This window comes from Colletotrichum spaethianum, assembly GCF_022836535.1.
Source record: "Colletotrichum spaethianum MAFF 239500 DNA, contig31, whole genome shotgun sequence".
Classification (NCBI taxonomy): Eukaryota; Fungi; Ascomycota; class Sordariomycetes; order Glomerellales; family Glomerellaceae; genus Colletotrichum; species Colletotrichum spaethianum.
In genome coordinates, this window is record NW_026054801.1 from 469 (window position 1) to 15,267 (window position 14,799).

Below are 14,799 nucleotides of genomic sequence, written 5' to 3' on the forward strand. Positions count from 1 at the left end.
TGTCTCTACCAGCAATAAGTGATGTCCGGGCAATAATATGCGGCTCTGTAGCTTGATGATACAGGTACGTCAATGTACTGTGCTGATGACTTGGTTGACAGTGATGGTAATCTCATCAGATCTGAATGTTACCAGGGCTCTCAGCTCTTCTTACCTGGTGCAGCAGACCGCACCAACCACTTGTTTTCAACCAATCAGCAACAACTAACAAGAACCACCATGAGACCTTCCAAAGAACAAGAACCAATTGCCATTATTGGCACCGGGTGTCGTCTACCTGGCAAGACAACGTCGTTGGGCAGGCTATGGGACATGATCAGTCATGGAAAAAGTGGCCATGATAAAGTTCCACCCTCGCGATGGGACGCTGATACATGGTACCATCCTGACCCTGATCGTAAAGGATCTGTACGTAAATACTCGACGTTGTTTTCGTGGCTTACACTAACAAATTTGATTCCGTAGATCAGTGTGAAGCACGGCTACTTTCTTGATGAGGATATTTCTCTTTTTGACGCCCCATTCTTCTCTATGACAGCCAAAGAAGCTGCTGGAATGGACCCTATGAAAAGACTACTATTAGAAGTCAGTTTTGAAGGGTTTGAAAATGGTACGATAAGATTCAAATATTCTTTGCTTCATGTTCCTTTACTAATGTGTGCCGATCAAAGCTGGTATTCCAGTGGATACTCTCATGAACTCCCAGACGGGTGTTTATGTGGGATGTATGACCAACGACTACGAGCAGCTATCGACCCATGAGATCTACGATGTCGGAGATGTTGCAGCTTCGGGGTTGAGCGAGGCCATGATCGCTAATAGAGTCTCGTGGTTTTTTGGTCTCCGGGGACCCAGCTTGACACTTGACACAGCATGCTCGTCCAGTCTTTATGCCCTTCACTTGGCATGCCAATCCTTAAAACTTGGCGAAATCAATATGGTGCGTACGAAAAGGACTGCATGATAAGACTTCGGGTGGGAATCAACTAACTCTATGGCAGGGGCTTGTTGCAGGTGTCAACCTGATCTTGCACCCAAACTTCATGCATCAACTTTCTTCAATGCACATGCTTAGCCCCGAGGGACTTTCTCACTCTTTTGACCACAGAGCTAATGGCTATGGGCGTGGAGAAGGCGTCGGTTGCTTGATTGTCAAGAGGTTAAGAGATGCGCTGAGAGATGGCGACACGATTCGAGCAATAATTCGTGGCACAGGGGTCAACGCAGATGGCAAGACGCCTGGAATCACACAACCAAGCTCCGATGCACAAGCCGAGCTTATAAGGAGCACATACAGTTCTGCAGGCTTGTCATTTGCCGACACTCAATACTTTGAGGCGCATGGCACAGGGACTCCTCTTGGTGTGCGTATTAGACATTATCTCGATGCAAAAAGCTTCCGCTAACTTGTGTAAGGACCCCATTGAGCTTTCAGCCATAGGAGCAACCATTGGAGCCGGGCGTACGGCTGAATCTGGCCCGCTATATGTTGGCAGTATCAAAGCAAATGTTGGACACACCGAGGGATGCTCAGGTCTAGCTGGTGTTCTCAAGTCAATATTGTGCTTGGAAAAGGGCATACTTGTTCCTACAGCGGGTATCGAGAAACCAAATCCAAAGCTGAAGCTTTCTGATTGGAATCTTGCCCTACCTACGGAGAACATGGCATGGCCAACCAAGGGTCAACGTCGCATCAGCGTCAACTCGTTCGGTTTTGGAGGCGCTAACGCCCACGTCATCCTGGACGACGCGTACAACTACCTTCGCAGTCACAATCTGTCGGGGAATCACAAAACAAGCACCTATGAAGACGATTCTTCAGAGTCTGGCATTAGCATTGGATCCGACTCCCCCAGAGAAGACGCTAGCAAAAGGCTCTTTGTTTTCAGTGCGAAGGACCAGAACGGCATTGAAAGATTTGTACCACTTTATGTCGACCTCTTTTCAAACAAAGAGGCCACTTCGAGTCCCAGATTCATCAGCGATATTGCTTACACCCTCTCGGCGCGAAGATCCCATTTCGAGTACCGCAGTTTTGCCATCGCCGAGTCGGTGTCGGATCTTCAACAGCAAATGTCAAAGGGGCTTCTGAAATTTAAGAGAGCAGCTAAGCACGACAATCCAATTTTCATCTTTACTGGCCAAGGGGCTCAATGGCCGGCCATGGGCAGAGAGCTTCTTAACAACAATGTCTTCCGAGACAGCATCCACAAGTCTCAGGCTCTTCTGGAACATTACGGATGCCCTTGGGATCTAGTTGACGAGCTCTCTAAGACCTCAGACTCGAATGTCGATCTGCCACAGTACAGTCAGGTGCTATGCACTGTTTTGCAGATCGCCTTGGTTGATTTGCTCCGGTATTGGGGAGTTACACCAAAAGCTGTTGTCGGCCACTCGAGTGGTGAAATTGGTAAGACTTTGCTCATGCATGATATTTCTGTGGATTCTTAACTGTTTCTTAGGAGCAGCATATGCGGCAGGCTTGCTATCACGCTGCAACGCCGTCAAGATTGCCTATCTTCGAGGTGTGTGCTCAGCTAAAGTCGCGGGGATCGTCAGCCCACAAGTAGGTGCTATGCTCGCAGCTGGTTTGTCCGAGAAGGACGCAGAAATCTACCTCGCTCAGATTCCCCATCGATCAGCTGTGGTTGCGTGTGTCAACAGTCCCTCCAGCGTAACGTTGTCGGGAGATTATTCTTCGATTTCTAAGCTGTGCGAGCTCATCTCAGCGGATGGAAAGTTCACAAGAATGCTTCGCGTCCAGACCGCATACCATTCTCCCCATATGGAGAATGTGGCTCAGGAGTATTTCGATCGGATGGGAGTAATTATTCCACTCTGTCAACAGGACCAAGTCGCGCCGATGTTCTCTTCTGTTACCGGAAAACCCGTATCATCGGGAGATCTGGATGGAAACTACTGGATGAGGAACATGTGCGAACAAGTCCGGTTTTCTCAGGCCATGAGTAATCTTCTAGAGCTTGCAACGGATGCATCGCGAGGACGCGGTCATGGTCGGACTGCTTGGAGCGCCTTTATCGAAATTGGTCCTCATGGAGCCCTGCAAAGTCCTGTTGCGGAAATTGTCAAATCCAGTCAGAGCAAAGCTGCCAAGGAGGCGCCTTACCTTTCGGCCATCACTCGCCAAAAGGACGCTGAAATGACCACCATGCAACTTGCCGGCCAGCTCTGGGCTTCGGGGCATGGGGTCCAACTTTCCAAAGTCAACGGTCTTTCGTCTGAACCACCGCCAGTGGCACTCCCAGACATTCCATCATATCCTTGGAATCACAACAAGGGGTATTGGCACGAGTCGGCGGCCACCCGGTCAAATAGGTTTCCGAGTAGTCCACGAACAGATCTTTTGGGGGTTCCAGTCGACCTGCAAAACCCCATGGAGCCCAGGTGGCGAAACTTTTTGAGAATCTCCGAGAATCCATGGATTGAAGATCACAAGATCACGGCAACCATGCTGTATCCGGCTGCGGGCATGATTGTGATGGCCATTGAGGCTGCTCGCCAACTGATAGATTCAAAGTACACGCCCAAGGGGATTATTCTGCAGAACCTCAAATTCGAACGCGGTCTAGTAATACCGTCAAGAGACCAAGCCGTGCAAACAGAAATCAGCCTTCGGCCCGGCGAAACATCGCCCGACACTTGGGATTTCGCCGTGTACTCTACCTCCACAACAGGGTCTTGGACGAGGAACTGTCACGGATCGCTTACTCTAGCGTACGATGAAAAATATCGCATGGATTCCGAGAAAGAGTGGGATAGCTTGATCTCTACTTGGAAGGAAGTCACGACGAAAACCTCGAAGGATATTGATATTGACTCTTTATACAACGACCTCGAAGCTGTAGGCATTGAATATGGGCCAACATTTCGAAATGTTTTTCAAGCGGCCGCTAACCCCGGCGAGTACTGCGCCTATGGCTCAGTCCGCATCCCAGACACCAAATCATCAATGCCTTCCAACTTTGAGTACCCTCATCTCATTCACCCAGCTACCATGGACGCCATTTTCCATCTCCTTTTCATCGCATTCTCTGACGGTAAGCCGCTAAAAGAGGCGGCGGTGCCTTACACACTTGAACAAATGTACATCTCTACAGACTTGCCGCAGGGTGAGGGTAGTGTCTACACCGGGTTTGCCAAGCGCTTGCGCATCAATGGCCGCGAGACTGCTGGAGACTTGGTCGTTTCAGACGAAGCCTGGAACAGTCCTAAATTGGTAGTTCGAAACTTCGCATTGAGGCAAGTGACCTCCTTGCAAGACTCGCCGTCCACCAACGAGGGAACGGCAAGCAAAGTCTCCGCCAAAATTCAGTGGAAGGAAGATTTTGAGTTCATCCGCGCAACTGAGACTCTACTGAGATCGAACACAGAGCGTTGGGTTCAGGAGGCTTTCCGAGAGACGGCTATCTTGAGCGTATTGTTTCCGTTTTTGGAAATATTATATCACAAGCTGCGGAATTACGAAGCTCTCATTGTAGTCACCGATGCAACAAAAATCTCACAACAAATGTTGCAAAACTTGCTGCTCCTTTTCGAATCTACCAAGGACAGCGAAGATAAAAGTCCCTTCCAAGTTTCACTCGTTGCGGCGACGGAAGAAGTCAGGGAATTGACTGAGTCATTACTATTGAACTCTCGGCTTTCTGTGGGCATCAAGATGTGGCACATACATGACAAGAAATTGCCATTTTCCGGGCAGACTTTTGATTTGGTCCTGATTTTGGACGCCTCTGGCCACACAATGAGAGACTTTTCAGCTCTTTCTCATCTGTGTGAACTTACTCGCTCAAATGGTCACTTGGGGGTACTTGGGCTGTCTCTAGTCTCTCCAGAGGAAGAGCGTAAAGTCCAAGAAGTCCTTGCATCGTCTGGATTGATCACATGGGCAAACGAGAGACAGCAGGGAACCCGAGAAACACTCCTTCTGGCTCACAAGCGAACGGCAACCGACAACTTGAAAATGCCTGAAGACGTTTACATCATTCAACCAATTCAGCCGTCTAAGCAGTCATTGGCATTAGTAAAGAAGCTACTTGACAACTTACGAATGCTTGGGTGTCAGCCTCATCTAACAACTCTGGATGACGTCGATCAGCTCCAAGGCGGCTATGTCATATCACTACTCGAGGCTGAGTCGCCATTTGTCTCTGGATGGACTGAAGAAGAGTTTACTCGATTCAAACATCTCGTATCCAGGGTCAAGCATCTACTTTGGATCACGAGAGGCGGTCTCATGCGGAACTGGGACGGTGGCCTGCAGTTCGCACCATCTCAAGGGCTTTTGCGCGTTATGCGCACTGAGTATTCGCAGATTACACTGCCCCACCTTGATCTGAGCAGGGAAATTGACTTGGGGTCAGAGTCAACTGTCAATGTGATCATGGACATTTGGCTTTCTTCCACGCAGAGCGCCTCACAGTTAATGGAGCTAGAATACGCTGAGATGAATGGAACTATCTATGTGCCCAGGTTTGTCGAAGACAAGGGCATCGATACAGACCTTGCCCCCAGCGGTGAAAACCTCAAACCGATCAAGGGAGCCTTGCGCAGGGCGGATCCCCACGCACTGGTGCAAGACAACGGCTGCTTCGTCTGGATTGAGAACCATGAAGGATGTGCACCGCTGCGCAAGCAAGAAATCCAAGTCGAAGTGGAATATGCGGCCTTGAAAATTGATGCAGCGGAAGATTCAGGTGGACAGCCTAAAGGCATGATATCTACTTCTGCTGTTGGAGTTGTTGCAGCAACTTCACGTGAAGTCGTGAACTTTCAGGCTGGCCAGCGTGTGATGACGTTACAGTCCGGCCCTTGCCGAACCAGAGTTCAAGTTCACGAGTCTTTTGTTCGACAGCTTCCTCAAGAACTCGGTTACCAGGAAGCATTGTCAACAATTCCTGCACTGGTCGCAGCCCAATATGCGTTGCTCGAGGTGGCAAGGGTAGAATGCGGCCAGATGGTTATCATTCATGGAGTGGATTCACCTATCGGCCAGGTAGCTGTCCAACTCGCGACTCTGGTTGGCGCAGAGGTTTACGCCGTCCCCAGTGGCTCTTCAAGTAAACAGGAAATCTGCCAGAAACTACGGCTTTGTGAGGACAGAGTCTTTGAATACATCTCGAGCGATTGCCGCACAGCTATTATGCAGCATACGAATGGGCTAGGAGCGGATGTGGTTCTTTGTTGCGGCAAAACCTCCTCCTCGGCAGCTTTTGAGTGCTTGTCAGAGTTTGGTGTCTTCGTCGATTTTCGCGGATATTTCAATCCAGGGCTCACAAGAACCGACATCAATCGGAACGTCACCGTCCTCAGGGCGGACCCATCCCGATTGTTCCAAGCCAAGCCTGCCCTGGCAAAGCGCCTATTCCATGAAGCATTCGATATGGTTGAGAATGGGAGAATTATGCCAATTACACCATGTGAGGTCGCCGCCGTCTCGGAACTGAGCAATCCAAGGTCGAAAAATAGCGCTCGTGAACTCATTCTTCGGTTTGACTACGATTCGAGTGTTCTGATTCGTCCTTCTCGGCCAGCTGAACTTCAACTAGACTCAGAAGCAACGTATGTACTCGCTGGTGGCCTTGGTGCCTTGGGATTGCGAATTGCGGAAATGATGTTCCGGCATGGTGCCGGTCACGTCGTTTTTCTGTCTCGATCGGGGGGCGAGAAGAATCTGAGAGACTTGGACTCCTTTCGTGAACGTGGGCTGGAAGTGGATGCGTTCAAGTGCGATATTTCAAACGCATCACAAGTCGAGTGTGCAGTTCAAGGATTGGTAGACCAAGGAAGAAACATCAAAGGCGTTGTTCAATGTGCAATGGTGCTGGAGGTAGGGCCACCGGGTTTCTGCAGCTTTCAGTTGAGTATACTAACATTGCGGCTTGCAGGATGCTATCTTCGAAAACATGACTTACGATCAATGGCAAAAGACAACTAAGCCCAAGATTCAGGGAACAATGAATCTACATAACTTCATGCCTACGAATGTCGACTTTTTTATTCTGCTTTCATCCATAACCTGTGTCATTGGTAATGCAGCGCAGTCGAACTACAGCGCCGGAAACACTTTTGAGGACGCCTTCGCACACTACCGTCAAAGTCAAGATCTCGCAGCTACTGCAATCGACGTTGGACTAGTCACTGACTCGGCCCACTTCACCGGAGATTTCGACATGGAGGCGTATCTTCAGATGTACGAGCATCGATGGGATGGCTTACAGACAACTCAAAAAGAATTGGACGTTGTGATAAGGGCAGCCATGCGAGGCCGCACCGCCGATGGTCAACCCATCGAACCACAAATCGTACTTGGACTAGGCAGCTCCATGCCATGTGGACCTTCAGCGGTGTCCTGGACTAGAGACGGCAAATTTAACCATCGAGTAAATCACGATTCGTCTTCGGTGTCAGGCATTACTGCGCATCAGCCACCAGCTGCAGAGAGAATTGCACAGGCACAGACTTTCGCTGATGCAGTGCTCGTCTTCGAACAAGTCCTCAAGACCTACGCTGCCCAAGCGATGGATGTTGCGCCTGACGATGTCGATGCTGAGAAATCGTTTTACGATTTTGGAGGTACGTCTCTCTCTATACTGTTCTCACTTGGCTCATGTTTGTGCGTCACTTCTTACTGACTCTGATCAGTCGACTCGCTCAAAGCTGTCGAACTTCGCAATCATATTTTCCGGGACTTGCAGAGCGACATGTCTGTGTTTGAATTACTGAGTCCATCACCTTTGTCAAAACTTGCGTCAGAAATCGCCAAGAAAAGCAAGCTTACTAGGCATGTTGTCGACAGGGGCGGGGGTGAGGGCCAATGATCAAGGAGCCGAGCAGGAACCGGTTTGCGACAGCTCTTCTGATTGTGTCTGACACTACTTTGTGCGAAGCTATTCATACTAGAGGGACTTTCAATAATATACTCTTCCTGCAAGAGAAAACGCCATCACCGCGCCAGGTGAGATGATGCTACTGGCAAGCGTGAGGGCACCTATCCTTAAGATGAATGAGTCCAATCCCGTTGCAAGCCAAGTGCTACGCTTGCGTAGTCGTTTGAAAAGGCGAGACGACCTGAAAACGAGGTCGGCAAAAGGAACCAAGGCTGCCGTGATGACGAAAATATCCATCTGCAGAAAGTCACGCGCCCCATCAGCAATGGCCATCGGACTACGCACGTCGAGACCTTCAGCCGGCAAAAATATTCGACGGACACCACCCTTCCCTGAACAAAACAGAGCCCAACCGTGTCCTATGGCTGCCGTCATACCCGAGAAAACTAGTGACGCCGCAACGTACGCTTTTGGCTTGGCTGACCCGCGGTTTCGAATCCTGGATTGAGGAATCTTTCCGTAAATCCAAATAAAAAGGGGATGCGCCAAGGCTTGTATGAGTGGAGCGAAGCGGTAGAATGCGATCAGCCCCTGTCTCTGATGGGTGGTACAACTTGGATTGAATGCCGGATAGAGTATGATTGCGGGAGTGATTGCACCCAGGAACGACGTCGCGAGTATTGAGAGAGCCTCCCTACCCTCAGTCGAACCAACATCTTCCTCCTCATCTGTCTTCTGGCCAACGTTTAGAAGTCGCTGGGCATGAGTGAAACACCAAAGAGGATACACAGCCGCCGCGCCCCAGGCCTGATTGAATGTGCCCCAAAATAAATACTCCCTACCATTCATCAGCGTTGATCTCTGTTAGAGATAGGACATGTATTTTTACCACGAAGCCCACCATGGTCTTTTACCCCGTCTCCATCCGAGCACCAACATGCAATGGGACATGGTCTGCATAGTAGTGAAAAGACTCACGAGCAGCATGCGGTCTGCTGATGAACCATTGCTGAGAATATTGTTGTAAAATATAACGGCCGGAATGAGAAATTGATCGAAAACGTACATGCCGGTGAAGTTGGTTCGAAGGAGGTCTCCATTTGGGAATGTGCCTGTCCGCTTGACAATTCCTACTGCTCCCGCTACGCCGCTGCGGATCATGCGTCCCCAAAGGGAGTCGTAGCCTACCAGACTAAGCCCAAGGAAGTAAGTGTGCATTTTGATGACGAGTATTCGGTTAACCTTCTGATCTGGCAATCTTGAACGGGGAGGCTTTCGTACTTATATACGAGGAGAGATGGCAGGCTTTAAGTTCATGGGCAAACTATCATGTAGGTCCTTCTATGTGAACGAGTCAGACTAATGGATAACTCACTGATGTGAGCTCTCTTCTTCAAAATCAAGACAGTTCCAATATCAGACGTTCGGCCTATTCATTTTACAGCTGAAGTATGAAGGATAATCCCAAACTTCACCGTAGTACTCCAACGTCTTCGTGAACTGCGCATACAAATAAAGATACCCGCTCATGCTTAGAACAGAAGCGATCAAAACTCCCATCCAAAAAGGTAACATACCCGACCAATCCGAATCAAAAAACCTTTGTCCGACGACCGTCTCTTCGGAAGCAGCATTGGTTTGAAGGAGCTTTTTGAACAGAAAACCAATCCCAAGCAAAGATATGCCCAAAACAAGGGCGCTTGAACCAAGACGATGAGATCCTGTTCTTTTGACCTGAGAGCGGTAAGTATCCCAGGCTTGGGTCAATTTGTCCTGGCCCTCATCATCCCTCTTTGCTCCGGGTTAGTAAAAAGATTGAACATGATGTATGATAGGTCTTGTTTACTTACATATCCCTCTAAAATACCGACTTGAAACCTATGCAATGTATTCCAGGCATCCTCAGAATGCCCTACATACTCGAAGCTCTCGGTGCCATCAGAACCCGCGACGTCTTTCAACACTTCTATGCCGCCTGGATGATCATCCACATAGCTAGTCACGTCATAGACTATGTAAAGTTAATGTTGATTTATATGACCGATGTCGACACCTACCTTTTCCACGAATTGAAACCCATAGATCACTCACGTCATGATGTTTTTCTAGTTGTGCTGGGGTATAGATCTTCATAGTGGCCGCAACTATGATAGCATGAATGTACTACTCTGCATGAAAACTTGTTTCCGTGTCCTGTACGGCGCTTCCATTTGTTTTTGACGAAACAATCTTTCTCTCGGCTTTGGTACTCGTCGTCATTTAACCCAGGATAGCCCAGACATCATCGGTTGTGAGAACGCAGCCGAAAAGTGGAGTACGGACCGGCCCAACACGGCAATTGCACGGACCGGTCCAAGCGGGACATCCCGATTCGGTCTCCCAGCTATGCGCTTTTGGACTTCTCCGAGAAAAGCGCAACTGGGGCATGTCCAAAGTTGGGTAGGGAGTGAGCGAGTCGTACTTCGGCCCTGCTTTGGTCGGGGAAACAAGAATCATCATGATATACACGATCAGTCGGCTAAGTTATGTTGAACAAAGGCAAATTGGGTCCATCAACAAACCCATCGTCATCGTTCAACCTGCATCACCAACCAAGGCTCAACTCTCTGTCGAGCAGCGATATGTTCCAACAACAGTTCACCATCGGCCATGGCTCTCTCGAGCGATGCCAGACACTCACTCTCCCAAGCATCAAGAGCATGCAAGAGCTCAAAGCCGGAATTGCCAAAGTCTTTTCCGTTTCCGATTCTAATTGTCAGTGAGCGAAGCTTCTGTCATGTGTGAATGTGGCTCATATCGACTCCAGCAATTTCTTTCTACAATCGTAGGAGCGTTCTTACATGTCTTGGTGAGATTGAAAAATGCGATGTCCCTGTTCAGATCAGAGTCAATGGTGAGATCGTCCGCGAACCAGCCGGGCCGGAGCCTCTCCCGTACGTCGGTAACCGGTACGAGCTGTATCCCGATCCTCTGGGAAACTATGACCGCCTTTTGGAGCGCTACGGCTCAGTCATCAAGACGGTGAACATGGGCACAACGATCTACCTCACCAATGACCCAGACGTGTCTCGAGAAGTCTTGCGTGAAGGGCAATTCTTCACTAAGACCACATCAGACCCTAGCCATCCGCTGTACTATATGCGAAACAACGAGGCACTATTTACCTGCGACAGCGATGCTCCAGCGTTCAAGCTAGCACATAAGTTTATCCCTCCCAGCTTAACGCCTAAAGGAGTGCGACACTATACACCGATCTTGCAGGCATGCGTCGACAGATCATACAAGGTGTTTGATGAGCTAGACGACAAGGAAATGGCTTTCAACGTATATCATTACACCTTTAAAATGGCGGGTGAAATTATCTGGAAAGTGATATTGGGTATGGACCTAGGCCATTTTGAGTCGATAGACTCAAAACCTCACGAAACCATACGATTGCTGGGCGAATATCTTTCTCTTATGAAGAAAACTTCGTTGAGAGGTAGCTGGTACGGTTATCTCCCATTCGGCACGCCAAAGCGACTTCGCCTCGTCAGGGAGCTGCTGTGGAGCGGTGTCGCAAGAGGCATCGAACAATCTGTGAAGACCTCTGGAGACTTGCCGATGAAAGACGCAGCACTTCGCGCAACATGTGTGGCAGATTATCTGCGGCGCGCCACTAATGAGAATGGAGACAAATTGCCTGAGGATTTGATGCTCAGCAACTGCGTCATTATGATTGGTGCTGGCTTCGTCACCACATCATCGCTACTAGCGTGGCTGATCTACGCCCTTGTCAAGTACCCTGGCAACCAGCAACGTCTGTTACAGGAACTCGTGGACAATGGTGCAGTGCCGCAGAAAGAGTGGTCTTATGACGAACTGACCGAGATGCCATTCTTGGACAAATTTGTGAAAGAAACCCAGAGAATGCACAATCCGTCTTTCCAAACTGCAAGAAATGCGCGGGAAGATGTCGTCCTACCGGGGGGTTATTTCCTTCCCAAAGGCTCAGTTATCATTCCTACCTTTCCATCACTGCACAAGAACGCGGCACATTGGGAAAATCCCTCACGTTTTGAACCAGATAGATGGGATACAGATGCCGTCAAGAGTCGACACAAAATGTCGTACACGCCATTCGCTGCAGGAACGCGTGGCTGCGTGGGATACAACCTAGCGTTGCTGGAAGTCAAGAGCGTCATGGCGAAGCTGGTATACCGATATCATTTTGAAGACGCTTCTACTGAGGCTGTTGTGTATGATCCGGAGTTTATAGTTATCAGGCCATTGAACTTCTACGCTCGGGCTATGAAGAGGACTTGGTGGCCGGAGACACATTCCAAATCGACAAAATAGATGTGGCATTGCGCCGCAACTACCCATGACTTCGATTTACTTTGCAACCCGTAGCCTTAAATGTGATGTCAACACAACCACTATCTGAACAAGTCTCACAAAAGCATCATGCTCCCTCCTCATTTTAAGTTTGGGGCCTGCAGATTCCCTTTTTGGATGTTCCGGGCGCAATTCTATGTATGAAGCTTGCTCGCGTCGAGCAGGTGACATATTAAGTCGTGCCCCCAAACACAGTTTTTCAAAAACTGTTTCCAACTGTTTGTCGGGTAGATGCACCGATTGAAGTGTAAAACTAGCCCTGATTATTCGCCATGGCAACTCACGCCTACACCACAGCCGCAGACCAGGTCAGCACCGGCCCAGCTTGCAAGTCACCCGACACAATTACAACTCAGCTGAGCGTTTTCGACCTGATTCCACCTAGAGTATACATCAAATTCATCATCTACCTGCCACTGCAACCCGGTGTCAGTTTTCAGAGAGCATTTTCTCATCTAGAAGCTGGACTCCGGGGCACGCTTCGACAATTTCCATTTTTGGATGGCCGCATCTTTCTCAGGGATAAACGCGAGCCCGACTGGCGGCCGGGGCATATCATTGTCTCATACGACCGAACAGCTGCAAGCAGTTCGCACGATTCTCCCCGGCAGCTAGTGTTCAAAGATCTCTCGCAGGTCCTCCCGGACTTCGAAGATCTCCGGGACGCCGGATTCGAGTTCTCTGCGTTCGACGATGAGTTAGTTCTGGCTGCACCATTTGTCCCAGATCTATCTGGCGGAGTGGATATTTTTCTTGCCCAGGCAAATTTTGTCAATGGCGGTTGCCTTCTTGCAACGGGGTTCCATCACTCAGCCAACGATGCCACCGGCATGGTCACGACAATGAGGGCATGGGCGGAGCACTGTCGCAACTTGAGCCAGCCTGCCGGAGACGTCTGCAGCTGGCTGGCGCTAGAAAGTTTCGATCGTACTCTCCTTGAGCGGCTGTGGAGCAGAACGCCTGCTAAGCCCGTCTCCGAGATCCTGCGCGACACGTGGAGCTTCCTCGGCTTTCAAGCCCCGGATGCGGAGGACGCAGGGACAGAGGATCCTGCCCAACCCCTAGCACAGAATCGGAAGATGGAGTCTAGCATCTTTTACATTTCGCCTGAAAACTTCAACAAGCTCAAAAGAGATGTTCTTGGGGAGACACAACACGGAACAGGCTTGTCGGCTAACGACGCCTTGCTCTCTCTCTTCTGGAGAGCTCTGATGAAAGCCCGTTACAAGGCCGCCATCGCCGCAGGGCAGGCCACACCACCAGACGAGGTTTCGCATCTCGAGTCTCCAGTCGATGGTCGTCCGGACTTTGACCCTTTACTCCCTCCGTCTTACGCGGGGAACCTGGTCATTGTGAACAAAGTCCCTATGCCAGTGGTAGAGCTGGCTGCTGAGGCGACGAGTCTCCGCGACGTCGCTCTTCGCATCAGAGCTCAAGCGGCTAAAGTGAACCCAGATTTGGTCAAAGACGCATTCACACTTATGCGCGAAGTTCCAGATTATACAAAGTTGAAACACGCTTTTACGCGGCTTGACGGATTCGATGTTATGATTACGTCGGTACTGTTGTTACCGCTAGATAAGATCAATTTCGGGGCGGACATTTTTGAGAATGATGGAAAGCCCGAGTCATTACGGCCGTTGATGGATGCGTTTAATGCGAACTTCAGACTATGCATGGTGCTGCCAATGAAGACCTACGGCGGTATTGAGCTGCTTGTTAGTTTGTTTGCTGATGAAATGGAGCAGCTCTTGGGGGATGAGGAGTTTACGAGATATGCGGCTTTTTGTTGTCATTGACTTTTTTTGTTGGGGTTTCACATGGATAATTCTCAGTGTAATGCGCAACCCCTGTCTACCTCATCGTCCTGTTTAACTTTCTTGTCTGCAGGTTACTAGGGTAGACCACAATATAAATTCCTTGTGAGCCAAAAGTCGAAGTCGGCCGCATATACAACGGGATGGGCTAGGATCCCATTGAGCAACTGTGCAAAGCCAAACGTGGTCTCATCAGTACAGCGAATGTTTAACCTCGAAGCAGTAAAACGGTCGCATCCTCACACCGCCTCGCCAGTTCACGCCTTAATCACTGGTTTGCCATGTAACGCCTATCGGGTCAACTTTGATTGACCTAGCGCACGCAACTGCTGACTCGTAGACTAACACTCTCGAACCATGCCCCAATTTCCGTCGGAGCTCAGCTTAAGCTCACCGGCGCGACCAAGGAGGGAAATTTCAACAAACTTCCTTTCTTGGACTCTCCGTTAAGCCTAGGTTCTCTTTAGTCTACGCATGTATTTACAGCAGCCCGCCTATTTTGCCACATTTACGTGGGACTGTTAGACAGCCCTCGCATCTCCATGCCTTGTATTCATGAACACCAACGACTACTTTGGCTCAATCAACTCCCCCCGAAGGATTGAAAAGCCTTGGGTTACATGATCTCATCAACATCGGCGGCAATGTTGCCATTGATATTGACTCTCACAGCAGCTGTTACATGCACGCTTCTTCTTAAATTAATATGGAGAGCATACACGACCAGGAGGAAGTTCAGACAGGTGCGTGCGCAAGGC

The 14,799-nt window shown here is 49.6% G+C and overlaps 3 protein-coding genes across 3 annotated transcripts; all 3 read left to right on the forward strand.

The window, feature by feature from the left end:
• Positions 1–219: 219 nt before the first annotated feature.
• Positions 220–7,838, forward strand: ColSpa_09821 (highly reducing polyketide synthase curS1; the record flags this gene model as incomplete). Its single annotated transcript, XM_049276033.1, has 8 exons — positions 220–408; positions 466–610; positions 672–940; positions 1,002–1,364; positions 1,417–2,410; positions 2,463–6,847; positions 6,906–7,593; positions 7,663–7,838. 8 exons carry the CDS (start codon positions 220–222, stop codon positions 7,836–7,838), a joined length of 7,209 nt encoding a protein of 2,402 aa, XP_049131990.1.
• A 2,630-nt stretch (positions 7,839–10,468) lies between these two features.
• On the forward strand, positions 10,469–12,185 carry ColSpa_09822 (cytochrome P450; the record flags this gene model as incomplete). The annotated part of the gene is made up of 2 exons (XM_049276034.1): positions 10,469–10,605; positions 10,676–12,185. The coding sequence occupies 2 exons, from the start codon at positions 10,469–10,471 to the stop codon at positions 12,183–12,185; spliced, it is 1,647 nt and encodes a 548-aa protein (XP_049131991.1).
• Positions 12,186–12,496: 311 nt separating this feature from the next.
• ColSpa_09823 (acyltransferase easC) lies at positions 12,497–14,023 on the forward strand (the record flags this gene model as incomplete). The annotated part of the gene is made up of 1 exon (XM_049276035.1): positions 12,497–14,023. The coding sequence occupies one exon, from the start codon at positions 12,497–12,499 to the stop codon at positions 14,021–14,023; it is 1,527 nt and encodes a 508-aa protein (XP_049131992.1).
• Between the last annotated feature and the right edge of the window lie 776 nt (positions 14,024–14,799).